At 48.0% G+C, this 19,328-nt stretch overlaps 1 protein-coding gene and 1 long non-coding RNA gene across 8 annotated transcripts; one reads left to right on the top strand and one right to left on the bottom strand.

The window, feature by feature from the left end:
* Nucleotides 1-150: 150 nt before the first annotated feature.
* On the top strand, nt 151-6,722 carry LOC310883203. The gene is made up of 3 exons (XR_014573371.1): nt 151-2,101; nt 2,190-2,326; nt 2,642-6,722. It is a non-coding gene; the product is annotated as an uncharacterized lncRNA (long non-coding RNA).
* Nucleotides 5,863-19,280, bottom strand: DRAXIN (dorsal inhibitory axon guidance protein). Of its 7 annotated transcripts, XM_083803162.1 has the most exons (8): nt 18,759-18,914; nt 11,966-12,444; nt 10,324-10,511; nt 9,677-9,788; nt 9,212-9,301; nt 8,887-8,976; nt 6,727-6,869; nt 5,863-6,202 (listed from the first exon to the last, which is right to left on the bottom strand). In XM_083803162.1, exons 2-7 carry the CDS (start codon nt 12,420-12,422, stop codon nt 6,757-6,759), a joined length of 1,050 nt encoding a protein of 349 aa, XP_083659288.1. In that variant the 5' UTR covers nt 12,423-12,444; nt 18,759-18,914; the 3' UTR covers nt 5,863-6,202; nt 6,727-6,756. The 7 variants fall into 7 exon arrangements, 6 of the variants coding, with proteins under 6 accessions (XP_083659288.1, XP_083659286.1, XP_083659284.1 ...); XR_014573368.1 differs by lacking the exon at nt 9,677-9,788; XM_083803160.1 differs by lacking the exon at nt 18,759-18,914 and adding an exon at nt 19,114-19,280 and having other exon boundaries at nt 5,863-6,869.
* Between the last annotated feature and the right edge of the window lie 48 nt (nt 19,281-19,328).

Raw genomic sequence — 19,328 nt, 5'->3', positions numbered from 1 at the left:
GCGCCCTCTGTCACATGCACGGGGATTTTGGGGGGTGCCTTTGTGGACTGGATGGCGAGTGGGGATCTCTTACCGGACGGCTGTATTCCGGGTGAGGAAATAGCCTGGGTAGTGTAGCTACCTGACGTGTATCGAACACCGAGATGGAAGGGCACCACTAGGCTAGATGTGTGAGTTCGTTGGCTCCAAACATGCAGCCAAACAGTTCTTCCTGCTGGTTACCCGAGTAAGGCAGCTGAGGGAAGGTTTGACAGTGTACTTGGATTGCACGTAGTCATAGATTCATTTAGCTTGGAAAAGGGCTCTGAGATCATCTGGTCCAACATGTAGGCAGAGTCTAAAGGCTAATAGTGGGTGTTTAGGACTTAGATGTGTTCTGGGGAAAAAGAAAGATTTTGTGCACCCACCAGTACTGTGACAAAAAAGGAGTAAGTGTGAGGAGTGACAAAGATGCTCCTAATAGACACCAATAAAAAAAATGCAGGATGCTAGTTGTACGTGTCACACAATAACCATGTCATGTTCAGGTCAGTCTTTGTAGTTGAGGGCTGGAGTCTCTAGCCACGTGGCTAGAACAGCTGGCAGGTATTTAGCTGGTTCCTTTGGCCCTAGATTTTTCCCTAGAACAAGATGACTGATCTCTGTGCAAAAGCCTGGTGAAATCAGGAGTTCTCCATGTCTTGTTCTGAAAGAAGGCTTTTCCAATTTTGGAGCTGGTAAGTAGGTGATCAACGCAAGTCCCCATGGTACAGCTACAACTTTTTTTTTTTCCTGCGCTGTTCATAATAGCAGTCTTCTCTCCAGGTATGGCAATGAGCTAAGAGAACCAAGAAGTAAGGGTGACCCCTCTCAACCCCCCCCCTTCCTCTCCCAATCTATGCTTTACCTGTCTGCAATGTAAGACCAAGACATTTTACTTGGTCAATTGTAATTTACAGAAAAGATGGGGCCTCTCAGGAATGAGCAAGGAGTCAGAAGTTCATTGCAGAAGCTGAATGTGGAAATGTTATGAGTCACCCTTCACTACCATTTCCAGTTCAAGCAGTGCAGTGCAAGGTTATGTACAAGAGTGATGCAGTGTTGAATCTATACTCACACATTCACACAAGCCAAAAACAAGCCCTGTCTGGCCTGTCCTTCACTGCATCCTGAGTCCTGTTGACTGCTAATATGCAGCACATTTGAAGATCTCCCAAGGCAAAATATTAAACGCTAAAATCACACAATCTATAAAATGCTAAACAGAAAAAGCAGCAGAAAAAAAAGACTCACTCAGCTCAAAACATTAGTAAAAATAAGCCACAGAAGTCCCCCCCCCCGAAATCTCTTATTGTGACACTTTACGAGATGAAAGATTGAAATATAACTCATCTATTGCCACATCAGCTGTGACTTCATTTACATGTCTATGTCCTGCAGGGAAGCCCTGCCTCTATTTACAGAAGTACTGGTATCAAATGGGATCAGTGCTAATTGTCCCAGTGATGTGGAGGACTGGATTTTACCCTAAATGGCAAAAAGAAGATTTGACATCTGGGAAAAAAAAAAAAGAAAAAAAAAAGGATAAAGAGAGAACTGAATGTCCATATTTCTGACTCAGTGTTTGTGTACAAGCTGCAATAGAGATGCCCTTCTACCAGGAGGAGTATCTAGCAAGGGAATATGGTTTGTTTTAATGACGAATTCCACTGTTATGCAGCAGCCCAGTTTAAGCATAAGCACTTATACTTCAGATGCAGCACTTACACTGTTCAGATGCAGCAGTTTGTGGGTGTCTTTACTCCATTCAGCATTCTCACTTGTTCTGAGTGAGACAAGGAGTCTCATTATCATTTATGCAGTGTGAGCCATAATTTGGATTGATGTGACTGCTATTTAATGCAAAGCATTCATTTCCCCTTGTACAATAAAAGCACTTTACTTCATTTTGTTCATCAAAGTATTGTGCAATTAATTCAGCCCTGCTTATTATATCCTGGGCTTGCATGTCATGGACTCAGGGGACTTAGAAATGTCTTAATGATCTCATGGATATGAAAACAATGAGAGCTATGATAGACATTATGCATTTGCACGTCTCTCACACCTACCTGATCTGGGGGTTAGTTGTTTTTTATCTCTGCTTTGCTTTGCTTGTACCTTGTAAATTGCCTTTCTGTGTAACCTGCTGCCTCTGTTCCCTTCCCTAGGCTTGATAACTCAAAGCAACGTAAACATGGTGAGAAAGATAAGCAGCAAGTTAAAGAAGACCTGCAGGGAGAAGCAGACATCCCCAGGAGACTGGAAACAGGATACGGAGATTTTCCTAACTAGAAGACTGATTTAGGTGAGTTCAGCTCACTGCACCTAATATCCAGCAATTAGCTGCTTTACGCCAATTTTAATGGTAGTATTTCTTGTGTAGACCAAGTAAAAACCTAATACACAGCTGACTCCCTTCCTGGCAGCATAAAAGTGAGGCAAATAAGGCAGAAATGCTTTCCTTTGCATCTTCAGGACACTGTGCCTTTGGTGTGCAGGGTGACAGCAGTTCTGTGGGGAGGTATGGGCATTAACACAATTCCTCCTGCTGTACTTATCTGGCCGATGGAGATAGAGACAAGCTCACCGCTGATAGTTCTGCCTTCTTGTCACTCACTAGGGGTCTAGTCTGAAGGTGACTAATGACTGCAGCCACAGCCGCCGTGGTGTCTTTGAGTTGTGTCCTGCCCGCAGAGCCAAGAGCACTGAAAGCGTGAGCTCTGCACAGATGCATGTAGTTTCAGTAGAGCCTTTCTGAATAAGGAGTGAGTAAGGACGTATAGAAGTTGTCCCGGCTCTGCAAATTTAGATCCCAGCGGGAAATCAGCAAGCAGAAACATCATTTGGATCAGAGGGGACACTGAAGACATTTTGTTACGCTGGGAGGAACTTCACTGTAAAACAGTCTATGGCAACGTTTTGTAGGGGGTGGGGAGGATTACACTAATGTGGTGTCTTGAAAGATAGAATTAAAAAGTCCCTTCTAATCTTAGCAAAGAACTGCTACTCCTCTGTTTTTCTAAAAGCTAACTAGAGATCTAATTGAGGGACTACTCTTTTTAACTGGCCCTCTAAAAAATGAGTTGACATATCAGAAATGAGTTTATGGGGTACTTGTGGTACTGTTGTACTCAGAATGTTCAAAGAAAAAAAACAGCCCTCATTCTTTCTGATAAAAAATGTGCAAGCAATGTTTTCTATGGGCTTTATGTAGTAGAGTCTGACTGGCATAGCTGTGAACAATTTAGTATGGCATGGGTTTGAAATTGAAGCACTTTCACACGCTGTGGATTGACAACACGGTAATTACTGGGGGAGGGGGGAGAGAGAGGGTTTCAATAAAACACCCCCAAGCTAAAATGAATGCAGACTATTACAGACCTGAGACAGAATGATTCCCAAGTGTTTTAATTTGTGCTTCCCTTCCTCGTCTCCCTTGCAGTTATCATTTTGGCAACTGCCAGCAACATCCCTGAGATTCAACAGCATTCACAGAGCAGGCAGCTGCTGAGGTGATTATGTCAAATCAGCACGCTGTCCTCTCTTTTCCATGTCTAATGATTCTCACCCTTGGAGAAGTGGTTTAAAATGATGTATACCCCTCGGACTCATTGTGAGGCTGCTAACAGCAGTAGCTATAGAGCAGGAGTTTGGGTGTGACTGTCGCTCACCTTACTTGCATGCATGTACTGCAATTAACTTTCAAAAATATTCCACAGAGCCCTGCTATGGCTGTTTTGGGCCTGATCCAAAGTCCTTTCAAGACAATAGTAAAATCTTCTAAGAGAATTAAGCTCTCTGGGGGCAGTGGAGAAGCTGAGTTTGTGTGAAATCTTAATTTGAGTTTCTCAAATGATCTGTTGAGAAGAACGTATAAAACAAGACTTGCTTGACATTTGTCTCCCTCTGTTATTCAGAACTAATGCCCCCAAAGGCAGAATTGTCACTGACTGCATTGCAACTGGTAGATACTGGGAAGGAAGGGGAAAGTTGCTAAATGTAACCTAGTGATAATATCACTGCAACTGCTGTCAGGCCCCTGAGACAGCACAGAGCAGCACTAAAAAGCTTTCTGGTGCTCAGAAGTGGGTTGGACTTGCTGTTTTACAAATGTTGCCCTAGGGTTTTATGTCATGAGCTTGTCTCGCATTTTACATCTTGGCATGTTATTTACTCAACAGCTTTCCTTTGCACTGCAGTTGTGAAGTCAGTAATTTATCTGGCAGATATATAAATCAGGTTGTCTGATTCTTTTCGCCCTGCTGTGGCAGTGCAGTGTGCACACACACCACCGCTGCTTACCCTTTCTGCTTCACCTCTGCAACATCACATTTTGATTCAGAAAGAATGAGTCTTGGTCATGAGCTCTCTTTCTGAAACTCCAATGTGAGCAATCAATCCAATAATCCTGTGACTCGATTCATTATAATTAACTCCATTTTCACTGTCCTTAGACATTTAACTAATCCCACCAATTAAGAATCAGCTGTCCTTTATGTTCAGTTAATAGCAGACCTGAAGCAGAAGAAGCAAGAGGTCCCCTGTTGACATCTAAAAGCTCTGGCTCAAAATTCACACTTGCTTGTATTACACATGATTTGCAACATAGTCTCATTCAAAACACTGCCCAGGATCCTACAAGGATTCTTGAAATATGTGGGGCAATGAATACCTGCTTCACCAAGGATAAAGATCCCTGCAAAATTTCCAGCTTTGCTTTTATTTGCACTCGTCCGTCACAGACCTCAGCTCTTATATCGGAAAGCGCTGTGGTATTAAAACCTGGCTTTGATAAAGACTGTGCATGTGGTTCTCATTGGTGTCACACAGACCGGGGTTTGAGAGCTCTGCAATTGACTGTGATCAATTAGGGCCTTTTTCCCTTTATGCTTTCACTGACAATAGCACTGGCAGTACCACCCACTATTCTGCATCTGGGCTGAGGGAGGGGTTGCATTTCTCTCTCTGGGTTAACAAATTGCATCCTTGCTGTCATGGCACAGAGCTGGAGCCAAACTACCTTTCTTTGCTCCTAATTTTTGGGTTGAGATTGTAAGTAAAAATCTAAACAGCTATGGCCAGATGAGTGTCAGGTTTTGCCTAAACCCTCCTTTACAAATTCCTCTGTTGGTGCATCTCCTAGCAGTGCAGGTGGATGTGGGTCAGAACTACTACCGTATTCATAGCATATCTCTGTAGTCATGACTGGGCACTCATATTAGAGGCGTAAACCATTATGCTAGCAGCATCCGAGTGAATACACAACGCGGAGTGACACTACAACAGAAAGAGAGTGCAAAATGGAGGTTTGCCTCCCCTAATGGAACACAGGGGGATTTAAGGAAGCAGCATAAAGAGGATCCTGACCAAAGCACCAGGATTAATATTTCTACTCCTATACAAAGTGCTGTAAACATCCAGGTTATGGAATTTAACATTTAAAAGGCTTCACAGCTGTCTCCCACCAGAAGCCAGGGTGCTGGGGATGACAACAGTAGAAAAGAACATCTTTATCGATTAACACTATTCCCATATAACACACGCAGCCCACGTTGCCTTGATATGTCAGTGAAGTCAGTAGTTACTTAGTAAATTTAGAGAAGTTTTAAATATCTGGATAGCTACCAGGCAGAAATACTGTTAGCTGCAATTTGAGTGGGGATACTGGGCAGCCTAAATACCCAGTTTGGGTAGAGAAGTTTTTCTACCAAGTGACACAATTGCTCTGTTTGATTACCTGAAGGTATCAGTGTTACCTGCTGGCCAACTCTCCTATAGGCCCTTCCAGCTCCTGCCCCATCCTTAGGTGCAATTAAAGAAGCAGAAGAGTTTCACAAAGAATATCTATCATAGCTTTATTTACATATCATGGAAACACACATGCAACATGTCACAGGATTTACTACAACGGAACAGCCTGTTCCTATCTCCTGTTACCAAAAACTTTATTTTTGGCTCACTAGGAAAACTATCACTTCCCCAGAAAGCTCCTAAAAATAATCATTAAAAATAACAGACTTGGCAGGATAACTAATGAGTGAGAGCTGCAGGCTGGGATGTCACGTCCTTGCAGAAACCAGGTTGTTCTGCGGGAGCAGGAGAGGCAGGAAGGGATGGGAGTGGATAGTCCCAAAGAAGACAGGTAGGAAGTGGTAGTGTGTAACTGCTAGGGAATATCTGCCTGTAGCAGTGAACAAAGGAGAGAGCGAGAGCAACGTCAGAGGGTCCCCTCTCACCCAGGCAGTCAGCTTCCTGCTGATCCATCTTCATCTCCCATTTTTGTTTCCACCTGGAGGCTACAAGCTTCCAATCCTCTAAGAACCTCTGATCATTAAGGAGCATCTACGTTTCTTCTCAAACAAGAGCTGAAAGGTAAGGCTTGAGCTTTACCTCTCCCCTTTGACCTGAAGGATCTTTCACATCTTGACTCTGTTGAGAGGAGGAGATGAAACTGCAGAGCATTTCCCTGCCAGGGCCATCAGACTGGCAGGCAGGATCATCTCCAGCCAAGTGGGAGAGGGGGACCCAGGTCAAGGGAAGGGTGGGGGGAATACAGTCCTGGTATGGAAAAGGCTGAGACCACTCTATTTATGATTAACACCAGCCTCAGTCTTGTTGGAGCCTGTCCTGCAGCTTCAGTCATTTGCTTGACTTTCTCTCTAATCCCCGCTGCTAGGTATAAGCGGTTTGACCCCAGCTACTGACCGTCCAGGCAGGAGATAGCGTCCCACCCTCCTAAACATTAATGAATGATCCCTGCTCTCCGTTGGCCGACTCGGGCTCCACACAGCGCCCTTTCCTCCGGGTCACTCTTCGGTTCCGGTGGAATTTGGCGTAACAGCGTAGCCCTGTAGAAAAACCAAGCACGGTGAGCAGGAGGGACTGAGGCTCCTTACGGCAGTAACATCAGTTAGCTCCCAGCTTTAGTTCGTGACAAAACTTCCTGCAGCGGGCACAGTCCCAGGCCTGGGAAGCCTGGGTTGTGTCAAATGAGGTGGCAGAGGAATGGCTCACATGGGCAGGGCAGATTAATTCCTTGGCCCTGCTATTTATCCTGCTTGGCTCACTGCTCTGGTTTGGGATTCATTGGCTCTGGCAGAAGGTTTCACTGGCTTTTTGAAATACCAATGAATTATCCCAATTGTTTCCAGTGATTTTATGGAAGCCCTGCTTGGTTTCCCTCTATTACTTCCCATTACTGTCTAAGTGATCTCTCCATTGGGAAATTACCATAGACTTAATGTGCAGCAGCAGTGGCTGGGGAGCTCCCCTCGCTATTTATTTCTCTGAAGCTTCGGGAGAGGAGGGAAGAGACTGAAGCACTGGGAGGTCTGATCCAAAGCTCACTGCTCATCTCCTTCAATTTCTCTATTTCGGTTGCTAGAAGTGCTGGGTCTGAAGGAAGCTATGTGAGATATCTTTGATGAATACTTGGGTGGGGATTTATTTGTTAAAACCCCAAACCAAACATCAGTACATAGTTTCCCATGGCACTGGAAGTCAATGGGAGCCTCTGGTCAGGCTAACTGATTGGTTTCTGGTACTGATATATCTTGTGGTTCCTATTGTCTGTTACAACAGAATGCATACATAGGTGGGCCAGACAGGGGACAGCCTACGTGCAAGTGACTTCCATGAAAGCCTTGATTTTCAGTTGTCCAGGATATGATCATTGCAGTTCTTGCCAAGAACTGACTTACCATCCCAGAAACTGCAACTCTCTTTACTTCCAGAGCAGACAGCAACAGTGCCAGCACCTCCAGAGAGGGGAAAGCTGGTGATTTATAGCTTCTGTAATAAGCCAGCCCATAAACTGTCCTTGAGTACTTGTACACAGGAGACCCATTCGATGTCACAGGTCACTGAGCAGCCTTTTGGAGTGCGTGCCCTGGGCTATGTTGAGATCACGCTACCTTGAAGTTGGGTTTCTGCCCCTCATTACCAATCCCCCCGGGGCAGTTAGGCTTCCCAGAAAGAGAGCACACAAGATCAGAGCTCTGGCTCTTATCTAAGCATCTTGGCTGTCTTATCTGGACCTTCTGTCTCTGGGGATCTTTTTAGTGCTACAGAAGATTCACATTTGTCATCAACTAACAGCTAACTTAAAAATAAAGCAGGGCTGGAGGCAGCACTCATTAGACTTGCAGAAACACTTTCCTAGGCTAATCTATCAGAATATCCTCTCTGATGAGGACCTTCAAGTGTTGCATGACACGCCCAAGGTGAAGACTATCATTTAACATTACAACTCCAGGAAATCAGTTGGTTTAACTGGATTAAAAAGTAGGTGAATGACCTAGTCAAAGTCACTAGGTACTTAAGACAGGTCACAAAACTCGGCAGCCAGTGTTCTGGCAGACAAGACCCCGTGCCTGGAGCTGATCCTGAATATGTTCAGACTAGAAGAGTGCTTTCCAACACCTTCATAACGTAACTGTCTATTAAGGGCTTCTGTGGATTCTCCAGAAACAGTTTTAAGAAACAGAAATCCACATCCTGCCCATACCTACTAAATTACTACAGTTTCAGTTGAAATTAAGCCAGAAATGCCATAGTAAGCATAAACTCATGTGAAACAAGGATAGTAATACAGTTTCATAGTCTGAGAGACTTCAAAGCCCCATTGAGGTGTTAATATACAACGGCTTCTTGTGTTAGATAGGTTTGTAGATATCAGGATTCTTTTTTTCCAAGAGAGAAAACAAGATATTCTAGATGACTCATTGGTCATGTTGTGAGTCAGTGGCAGGGAAAGGCTAAGAACAGCAGAGCTGGCTCCTATTTTTGCCTAGAAACCGCTATTCCCAGACAACTTGGCCAACTACTAAGCCAGCTGGAAGCGGGGGAGCAAGAAGCTGAACTCACCTTCTGTGCACATGCAGTCATCATAGCATTTGTTGTTAAGGCCTCGGTTGTGTGGTTTGCAGAGGTGCTCACGCAAGTCACAGCACGAGCCTGCAAGACAGGAGCAAAGGTCAGTGTAGCTGGTTTACCCCCCTGTAGAACTATGGCATCCAAGACAGCTCCGTTTTACAGACATCCTCTGTTCCCACAACGTGCCCAGAGAGCCTTTGTCCTCTGGGCATACCACTTTCTGACAGTATTAAAAATCAGGTTATTTGTATTAGAATCTGGGCTGGATTTCAAACAATTTTGTGTTTGGAGAAATGACTGTCATGCTGATCCTCACCTGGGAGGCAGTCAAGGTGATGGTCACACGGCTCTCCTTCTGATGACACGGTTTCATTTCCACTGTTGGGGCTCTTACTGCGGCGTTTCTCTATGGAAAAGAATCGATGCCGGTAGAAAATTTCACACTAGTGTTTTTATTTTGGAGGCTACATCATTCCAGGGTGAAAACAGTCTTAAACTTCAGCAATCTGAACCCTAAGCCTTTATAGGTTAGTCTTCTTCCTGCTTCTCAACCTTCCATCTAATCATTTATCCTTTGCCCTCAAACTGTCTATCCAAAATGATAAGCATGCTGAAACAAGACACAAAATACAATCAGCATTATGATTTTTTGCTCTTTTCCCACCACTATGATCTCATATCCTTCAGCAATTCACCTTCTGTGAACACTAACCATAGGCAAAGACATACAGAATGACTTCTGGGAAAGAGGATGGGGAGCTCAGCAATGTAAGTTTAGCACCTTTCTTTTTAGCTGATGGCCACATTTCTGGTTTGAGGTCCTCATAGTCTGTCCAGTCAAAGAGTGCCATATCTAAGGTGGGCATCACATCCCCATCTTGCCTGAGCCGGGCCTGCAAACCACAAGAAACCAAGGAGACAATGGATTACACTTCTGTAGTGACACAGAAGCATTTGCAAATTTTCCTTGTGCTTTCAGACCTTAATGAGGTTTCATAATTCCCCAGCCCTCACCCCCATCTCGTCCACTGGGCATTCTTAGCATCTCATTTTCAGAAGAAAGGAGCTTTCTCTTGTTCCAGCTGAAACCAAGAGGGAAGCTTCCACTGCTTATATGTGAGGAAGAAAGGCCAGCAAGGAGCATTAAAACATGCTGCCTCTCCTGCCAAGTGCTACTACTGCCTTTCCACTCCTTGAACCTGAATGAAAATGGCTAGCTAAGGGAGAGATAGGGCCTGGAAGAGAAGTGACTAAAGGAACCGTTTATGGAGTGCTTAGATGTCTCCAAGACAGAGAGCTGCCTCTGAGGGATGGCTTTGGTGTTAGGCAAGCACTTACCTCTAACTAAAAATGAAGAAACTGGCCCTTAGCTGCAGGAGATTTCTGTCTGCATCAGAGGTACAGTGCAGTTACCCGTTGTCTCTTTACCTGTGACCGCGGTGACGTGGCTGGAAGAACAGGAGGCTCTTCTGTGGAAACAACTAGCTCCAGCGCAGTGAAGAGAAGTGTGGTGGGAGTCAGACTTGTAGCTTCCTCTGCCTGGAGGTTTTGAAACTGTTCTTCAAAGCTTTCAGGCTTCTTGTACAAGGAGCTTGGCCCAGCATCAGGAGTCTTCCCTGCAGAGGACAACAGGTACAGTAGCATTAGTGTGCTCCCCTCTCTCCTCTCTGCGTGCCATGGAAAAATTTGAGTCAAAGGAATCCAGACTTCATCCAGCCACTGCCTAGTTTTCTACCAACCTGAGCTGCTGTTGAGACCAGTGTAAAGCAGAGTCATGTGCTATTAAAGTGAAAGATCAGGCCTAGAGTAGATGCACCTTGATTCTTACACACTGAAATCAGACATATCTTCAAGAAAGTGCAGTTATGTATATTTCTTACTTAAGAATCAATGGATTTCTTCCTAAGAAAAATGAGAATCTTCAAGATTTCTTGAAGCTATAAGCATAGCAAGCTAATTAGTTTAAGAACAATCCCTGTTGTCTGGTCCTGGGAATACAAAATGCACCTGTTTAACCATTTTTAATGGTTTAAGCTTCTGCAAATTCCTGTAAACACATTCTTACTTCATTTTAAGAGCGGGTTATTTCTATCTAGCTCAAGTCGGAACCTACCTAACTTGAAATAAGAATAACTTTACAGCTTGATCCATGCTTTTGCAAAGTATTAATTTTAATATAGACCTTAAGTTATACCTAAATATGCAGCTTAAGATATGAGGCCTATTTTGTAGCTTGCAAATACTGCTTCAAACCAGCTTTGTTGCATGCTCTTATATATTGCTTAATGTGAGTTGTTTAGTCAGTCCCCTGAGAAAACAATAGAGCTCTTCTTACTGATGCAGGGAGGGGTGATAGCTGGAAGGCAGGGACACTGACACCCAACTTGTCAAATGGTGTGGACTGACACAGATTGCCTGGCTTTAATAGAACTAAAGATTTACCACACTGAGCACACCACACCGCAGAGACACACACCCACAACTTGACCTGTGAAGGAAAGCAGTCCGGGTCAAAAACTTATAGCAACATTTTCAGCCATATTTTAACATAATTACTGCAATTTCACATGTGTGAAAGCTATATTTTTCATAGCTCAGCATAAGCACAGAAGAATACAAGCTGTGATGAAAAGAAATTGATCTTCAAGCTAAGCAGTTTTTTGTTGTTCTAATTATTTCTAGTTCTGGTCATGTTTCGAAGTCAGTGGAGAGACTGAGCATGGCTTGGAGATGTTTCTTCATAAATTGAACCACTTGCTTAAAAGCCAACAAAACAAAGCAGGCCACCCCAAACCGACCCCCCAGTCCTAGGAGCTTTCAGAGCTCTCCCCTGTAAGGCAAACCAGGTCATTTTCAGAAAATTGCAGCCAGCAGTAAAAACCTCCAGTTCTGGACTTCCCTCTTTTCTTGTGCCTCTTTTGTTTGGCCGATTTCTCCCCCGAGCAGGCACACACCCCACACCCTCTGCACACCCATGTGGCTCTACCACAGCTGCAGCTTCTTGCCCTCACACAACTGAGGCTCATTTCAAGCGACCCAACAACCTCAGCTTCCCTGGGAGCTCAAGTACCTCTGTGGTGTTTCAGCCTGTCCCTCCGGCTGTGTCGCCGGTGTTCTCTGTTCTGCTTCTTCCCTCTCTCGGACCCAGGGGACTGGTTCTCCCTCTCGGGATGTGGGAACTCAAAACCCAGGAACACGTCCTTGTCCTGTTTCAGGGCTGCTGGCTGTCCTGCTGCCGGTTCTTCCATGGCTGAAGCTCCGCTACCTGTCCTGAGGGCCTCCTCCCCCGCCGGCTGCCCTCTAGGAGGCATGGCGTGGGCCCTCTCTTTCTTGGCCAAGCCGTGTTTGTGGTGGTGCCCGCTTCTGGGCTGCTGCAGCCACATCTCCTGGTTTTGAAGATGGTTGTTGTTCTCTGGAACATTTTTGATCTTCGTGCCAGGGTCCAGGGAGACTGCAACACTGATGTCAGAAAGAACCAGCACACACAGGAGAAGAAAAGCGGACAAGAAGGTGGAAGAAGTTGCCATAATCCTGGGTGCTCTGCCTCACCTGTAATTAAAACAAACAACAACAAGACGCATTAAGCAACCAGCTTCAAGGAACTGTGAAGGCAACCAAGAATCAAACCTAGGACAACTTAGATGACAACACTTAAGGTGTCCAGAGCTGGCAGAGAGCTTTTCCCTCCTCCATATCTCCTCTCCCAGCCCTGTTTACAGCAGCTGAGACACACGTGCAAGGCCTGCAGGGCTGAGAGGTCCCAGTTTCATGTGCAAATGAGGGCCATCAATCAGCAGGACATTTCCCTTTGATTGCTGACTAGCTCCCCTACCCTCCCATTCACAGCCTGCCATCTGAGGGGCTGGCTCCTGCAGGCCTCAGCCCCCGAGCTGCCTGCACAGCACCAGCTGTCGGGCTGGGCCAGTTCGGTGCCAGGTTGGCATCCTGGGGCTGGCTGGCACCAGGTCTCCCCCCTCGGCCCCCCCCACAGCTGGTTTCCTTGCAATGAAGATGTCAAGATGAACAGAACCGGAGACAGATGGTGGCCTCGCAGGACCAGCAACAGCCCTGAGCAGCCTGAGACGGAGGGGCGTGATGCACACACATACTGCTGCAGGCTGCCTGAAAACGGTCAAGGGAAGAAAAAAACCTGCAAATTTTGTGCTGATATCTCAGTGGAGCAGAAAACCAAATCTGCTGTCAGCAGAGCAGGGGATGCTGGTCAAGGGGAAGGAAGGCAGGCTGAATTTTCTCTAGCTTGTCCTGCTTCCCTCCCTGACCCTGCACAAGTCTCTCCACCTCAGCCCACCAGGTGAGGCTCTCACTGGGAGGGTAACTCAAGTCCAAAGAGCACTGAGACCAAGTCCCTCAGCACAGTGGCTACGGAGTATTCTCATTCATTCTGCTTCAGTGGAATATCTTCAAGGGTCTTTCTTCATCCCTGTGTTTGTGTTATGAGACGTGGCTTTGGGATATTGCACAAGTTAGAAACTTCTCTAATTAGGTCATTCTTCCCTGCGCTTTCCCGCAAATAACTCAGCATTTTTAGTGAGCCTTTCACTTTCAGGTAGCTTTCTTGGACTGTCCCGCCCAACCCGGGCAGCACAAAGGCATGCTTAGAGCCAGAGCTCCCTGTGACACTCAGAAAAGCAGTCCTGCACTTACTCTGAGAAATAATGTCACAAAGCTCTTCACAGCCCCAGCTCCTCACTCAATCCCCTCCTCTGACCTTTCCTTTTCTTTGACCAGCCGTTGTCACTTGTGTCACCTGTGAAGGGGAATATCCTTCGAAGCCCAACTCAGTGCCTTTTGGTAGAGCTGACAGGAATCACCCTAAGAACGACCTCAGTCCTTCCTTTCTTCTTTTCTTTCAACTCATGAGGTGCATGTGAAGTGTTTTCAGTCAGTGGAACCTCTGCCATCATTGCAACTCCAGCTTCATGGAGCATCTGGAGGGTTTAGAGATGTTTCCATCCTCTTAACCAAAAAGCCTGCTCACTCATTCACCAGCAGATTCTGCCTTTACAAGACGCATCTCTGCTACTGCTTAGAGACTGGGAGCAAAATTTCAGTCCAGACCTCCCTGGAAAGAGAGAGGCAGCACGGGCATTTTCTTTAATGCAGAGCCTGAAAAGCAGATCTGTCCACTGGCCACAAAAGACAACAAACTGCTAGTTGAGAGCTGATTTGGTAGGTACTGAGTAGCTCATTTCCTGAAGGCATAACACTAAAAAATGGCATTTTATTGGCAGCTACCTGAGACAAAGGAAAACCAGACTGACAGCTAAATCTATTACCAGAGCACTTGAAGTTCCTGCTTCAAAACCAGTGTAACAAATAGCAGCCAAGCAAAACCCAAGCTCTGAGTCCACAGTCTTTTTTTTTTTTTCCTCCTAGGATTTTCTCTTTAAGAACCAGAGCAAACCAGCTGGATCGAGGCATCACGCAGAACAACTCAAAGGGCTGGAAACAGCATCTTACCTTTCCATCTACAGGCAAAATGCCAACAAGAGAGAACAAGCACGAAGGAAATGCGAGGCAGGTGCCTCCAATCTCAGGCACACAGACACGGGCCCTTTGATGAGGAACCTGACAGACACATTAGCAACAGATCCTAGTTTCCGGCAGGAGCCAGAGAACAGCTAGATGCTGCAGGGCAGTTAAACAGAAGGTCTGCTTCAAAGTGCAGGGGGCATTCGTTTAAGCTGCTCAGCTGGCTTGGTGGCATGACACAGCAGGAGAGTGCAGCTAGAGCACACGGGTTGCTGGCTCAGAGGGCAGGCTAACATGATGCATGACTGTCGCTGGGAATCTTGCATTAATAATGCACATCAATGACTAATAACGCATTAATAATGCACCTGGACTGCACTTTTGTCAGGGGAGCTCTGAGCTGTTTGCCCAAACAAAATGGACCAGTTTTGGTACCTTGTATTAATGCAGCTAGAGGTACAAAGTCCCAGCCTTCTCTTAAACAGGTGTTTCTATGCTGTGATCCATCTGTAACTGCAGAAACCTCTTCCTACCTCCTCAGGTTTTCTTGCCCTAAAAAGGCTGTAAAATTCACACTTCCACAAGACAGCTAGATGGCAAAACAACATCCCTGGTTCCTCTCCTCAGTGCTCAGGTTCCCCAGTGTCTAAGTACGAAAGCAAACTCCACCCTGTCCTCTCTCAGGAGTGCAGTCCACAAAGGAAGTCAGTGCTAGCCCAGGACTTGCAGACAGAGAAGACAGCAACGTTCTCACTGTGCTGATGCACCTTTTCTGTAAAAGGTGAAGTTCTGCCCTGAGCGAGGCATATGTCAGGAGGAAAGATGTCTGGCCTTGTAAGGAGATGCCTTTCCGAAATTGCTCTAAACCAAACACACACGTTATATCAAATCCAAAAATCATCCTTTTCTTAGGGATAGGGTATTAATAAAGGAAATAGCCAACGTACTAACCTGCTCCTGCAGCTCTCCACAACACCAGACCTGCACCCTCTTTACTTAACCCAGCACTCTGCACTTCCTTTATATGCCCTCAGGATTACAAACCACCTGCTTCTTGAGGTAGCAAATCTGCCTACTAGCAAGAAAATGTGTAAAGCAAAGATAAGGGCTTACAGCTACCTGGGGTGCAGGCTCAGGGCTGATGAATGAGTTGCAGTGCTGTCTCTCAGCCAATACTTCTGATCTATTTTGGGTTAGTAGTGGATAGTCACAACCCTGTAAGGGAAATTAAGTTTTTTTTTGCATCTCGGGTAATTTTCCCCGTGGGCAGTTTCCTTCTGTGGACTCGCTGATATAATTACTATTAACTCTGCTCTCTGCTTGTAATCCTGCAAGGCAGCCAGGGACTGAATAGGTACCCAGTAACTTGGCCATGTTTTCTCCCTGTAAATACAGCTTTGTCACCTTGGTGTGGAAGCAGGCTCTGCTGCTGTATTTGCTTTTTATTTGACAAAGTGCTAACATCAGATCATCGTTTATAAATCTGACTTAAAACATGGTACCTGACAGTCCTGACATTAACTTTTCACGTACGTCCTTCATGTCACATCGAAGATGAACAAAACATTTGCACAGAGAAATAGAGAATACGGAGATCCTTTATCAGCACAGATGATGCAGTTTCTACATTCAATAGCTGAACCCAAGCACGTACTCTGGGCCAGATTTCTCTTTGGCTCTGATAAACTCAGACTTTGGCAGGAGTGCCTAAAGATTTCCTGGACTGCAGATAACCCCAAGCTGCAGCAATAGACAAAGTGTATGTGCATCTACATGGGTGTTGTGTGCATGTGTGGCACAGATGACAGACAATAAACCCAGCTTCGTGTGCCAGGCTCTCTGTAAATAAGAAGCCATAGGGTGATGGATGGGCTTGGGAAGGCCTGGAGCAGAATGGAAGGGGTAGGCTCTATGGTAGCTGACATGCAGAGAGCTGGCTGGAGCCAGGAGGATGGCATTATGCAGATAAATGAGATTTCACTTCCCTGCTGGGTCTCTTTCCATCTGTTTTTCTGTTTCTGGAGGCAAGTGCTGAGAAGCTTCATACATAATCTGCCAAAAGACCCTCCCATTTCCAAGGGACCCCCCCCCCCCACCACTTTTCTAGGGTCTCCAAAAGCGGACAGGAAATTTTATATGCACCCTTCTCTTTTCTTCCGCCAGGTAAAGATATCACTTTCTTTATCTCCAGCATTTCTTGCACACTCACTTTGTAAAGGATATTTTTTTCCTGCTGGCTCAGACATATTTGGGATGATGGAGTGGCAAAGTCCCCAGATCACAGATTGCCAGTCCTTTTGGGTCCCTCTTCAGAGCTGTCCTCCTCCTTTCTTAGGTTGCTTGTATCCATTGTCACCTTTCCTCCCCACCCTGCTTTTCATACGTATCTGATTCCAGTTTCCTTGTCCCTCATGACTGCATTTGGTGTGAGAGACTTTCTTTCTGCAGGTATTTAGGCTCGGCTACTTGAATCCCACCATCACCCTTTGAAACGTTTTCCTTTTGCTTGGTTTCTCTCACTTTCTGCCATCACTGAACAGCGCCCTGCTGTAGAAAGGGCTAAATTCAGGTTTATTCCATGCACTAACGGCACAGGAGACAGGACACAGATTCGAGCTTTCAGGGGGTTAAGCAGTAGCTGTAGTTACCCCTGTGCCTCCACAAATCATCTCCCCAAGGCAGCCGGCATCCAGTGCCCACTTGAAACGTGGCTCATTCCCCGTTAGTTGAAGGGCTGGAACTGGGACTCTCTTTTTGCTGCCATGTTGGCCCAGGCGATCCTGTCCTCTCACCGCTCAGCTCTGGCTGACAGACCGTGCTCTGCCCTCCTGACCCCCGAGGACCGAAGTGGCTCGCTCACCCGGCACAGCCCAGGAAACGCCCTCTCCTGCAGCCCAGACCTGTGAGGAAGCTGGCAGCTTTACACCAGCCAGTAAGGCACCCTAAGCTCTAGCACCCTAGCTCTGATGATCGCTGGACACCTTGCAAATCCAACTCACCGCATGCCTCGCACCTTGAGCTGCAGCTGTGCCACCCTTTCTGCTGTGCCTGCCCTGGCCCGCACGGAGCGCTTCCCCGCTCGCAGCTCAGTGCTCAAAAAGGGAGGGCGCAGCCTCCAGGGACAGAGCAGCCCAGCAAGCCACTGTTTTGAAGTGGAAGAGAGGCACACGAATGAATATGCAGTACCCTCTGCTCTGCTTCCCTCTGGGACTTCACAGAGTGGCTGACACAGCCATCACAGGCAACCTGCTATCAACCAGAGGCTCCTCTACCCAATAATGAGATTAAAATAGCAATGAGTCTGAGATTAGCATCCAAGATATAGTCGCTTGCTGTCAGCACGGCAGAGAAGACTCTCCAGTTTAATGCACAATGCCTGGTGACAAATGAGACACAGTCAATAGCAAAGGTCACTGCTCACCCGGCTGGAAAGCACCCGCCGGTGTGACGGGGAGGAGAGGGGCAGGTTTGGCCCAGTCCTCACCGTGGGGAGCAGGGGACGTGTCCCCAAGTGGCAGAGCAGTTAGGCTGTGCTTTCAACATCGTTCCTTGTGTGTCATTCTCACTTTGAACCAAAACGTGCAGGATTAATGCCTCCTTCTGCAAGGGAGAGGAGATGGAAATACAAAGCCATTTCCATTAAATCCTCCGGTTGACGGAAGACTTCAGGTGTGAATTGGATAAATGTCACTTAAATCCTGCATGATGAATTACCGGCTGTAATAAGCCATTAACTGACGCCAAACTGATTTAATTCAGAAGCGAGGTCTCACTTTTATCAACAGAGGAAGAGCGGAGAATAAACCCGTGGGTACTCGGGGGGCTCCGCACGCGGCTCTGCAGACACAATGACAGAGGGAAAAGCTTCCCTCGCCCCTCGGCCACTTTCCTCAGCTCCGAGCCGGGACGTACCCCCAGGGTGCGCGGGGGCTCAGCACCCACCTGGGCGAACAGCGGTGCCTCTGGTGCCAGGGAAGAGGCCGGCCGTGTCCCGGCCGTGTCGGGAGGGAGGCGCACGGCGCTGCGCACCCTGCGCCCCGAGGGCGAGCGGGGCGGCGGGACCGGGAGCACCGGGAGGCTGCTGCCCGGCACGGCGACAACAGGCACGGCCGAAGGGACCGAAGGCACCTCGCACCTCGGGAGGGTGCCCGGCTCTCCCCCTGCCCCCCGGCTCCCGGCTCCGCGCGATGCCGCCGCCACCCGAGGCACCGCGGGCATCCCGGCGGCGGGGATGGGGGTCCCCGGCCCCCCGGCCTTTGTCTCCTCCGGGGTGTACGGAAAGTGGGGAAGTGCCGCCCTCCCCTCGCCCCCCATCCCCGCGAAAGCAACGGGGAAAAAAAGCTCGGGGGAGCATGCAGCCCGCTGCCTACCTGTCCGCAGCTCCTGGCGTGCGCCGAGCCCGGCAGGCAGGGCAGGGCCGGCAGGGGCTGTGCGTGCAGCGGGAGGGGAGGGGAGCGGGTCTGCGGGGGGGCAGGGGGTGTGCAAACCGGCAGGAGGAGGAGGAGGAGGAGGAGGAGACGACGGAGATGGGGGGGGAGGCAGTGGGGGAATGCGCGGAGGAAGCGGGGACGCCGGGAATCCCGGGGGAGCGGGGTGCAGGGGAGGGGTGCGCGGTGCGGGGGCCATGGTGCGAGGCAGGCGGAGGGGCGCGGGGGCTGCCGGCGGCAGCGGGGCACACAAAGGATGGAGACAAAGGCGGGGAAGCCCCGGCCGGGCCCCGCTCACCTGCCCGCCGCCGGGAGGGGGGGGGGGGGTCCCGGCCCGGCTGCCCCGCTCCCCGCAGGGGGATCCCGGCGTTAGGGCAGCGGGGGGCGGGCGGCAGGCGGGCCCCGCTCCCTGCAGCCCCGCGGCGGCGGCGGGGGCAGCTGCGGGACGCGGGGACCCCCCGGGAGCCCCCCCCCGGGGCTGGCACCGGGACCGGCAGCGGGAGCGGCCCCGTG

The sequence above is a fragment of the Anser anser genome, assembly GCF_964211835.1.
Source record: "Anser anser genome assembly, chromosome: 17".
NCBI classification, from domain to species: Eukaryota; Metazoa; Chordata; class Aves; order Anseriformes; family Anatidae; genus Anser; species Anser anser.
The sequence above is the reverse complement of the archived record's forward strand: the minus strand, read 5'-3'. Positions and strand labels throughout refer to the sequence as shown.

Coding starts and splice junctions, on each gene's coding strand:
- DRAXIN (XM_083803160.1), bottom strand. CDS start 12,422: ATGGCAACTTCTTCCACCTTCTTGTCCGCTTTTCTTCTCCTGTGTGTG. Junction 9,789..10,323: donor CCACGTCACCGCGGTCACAG/GTAAAGAGACAA, acceptor TGTGGTTTGCAG/GCCCGGCTCAGGCAAGATGG. Junction 8,977..9,211: donor TCACCTTGACTGCCTCCCAG/GTGAGGATCAGC, acceptor CCTGTCTTGCAG/GCTCGTGCTGTGACTTGCGT.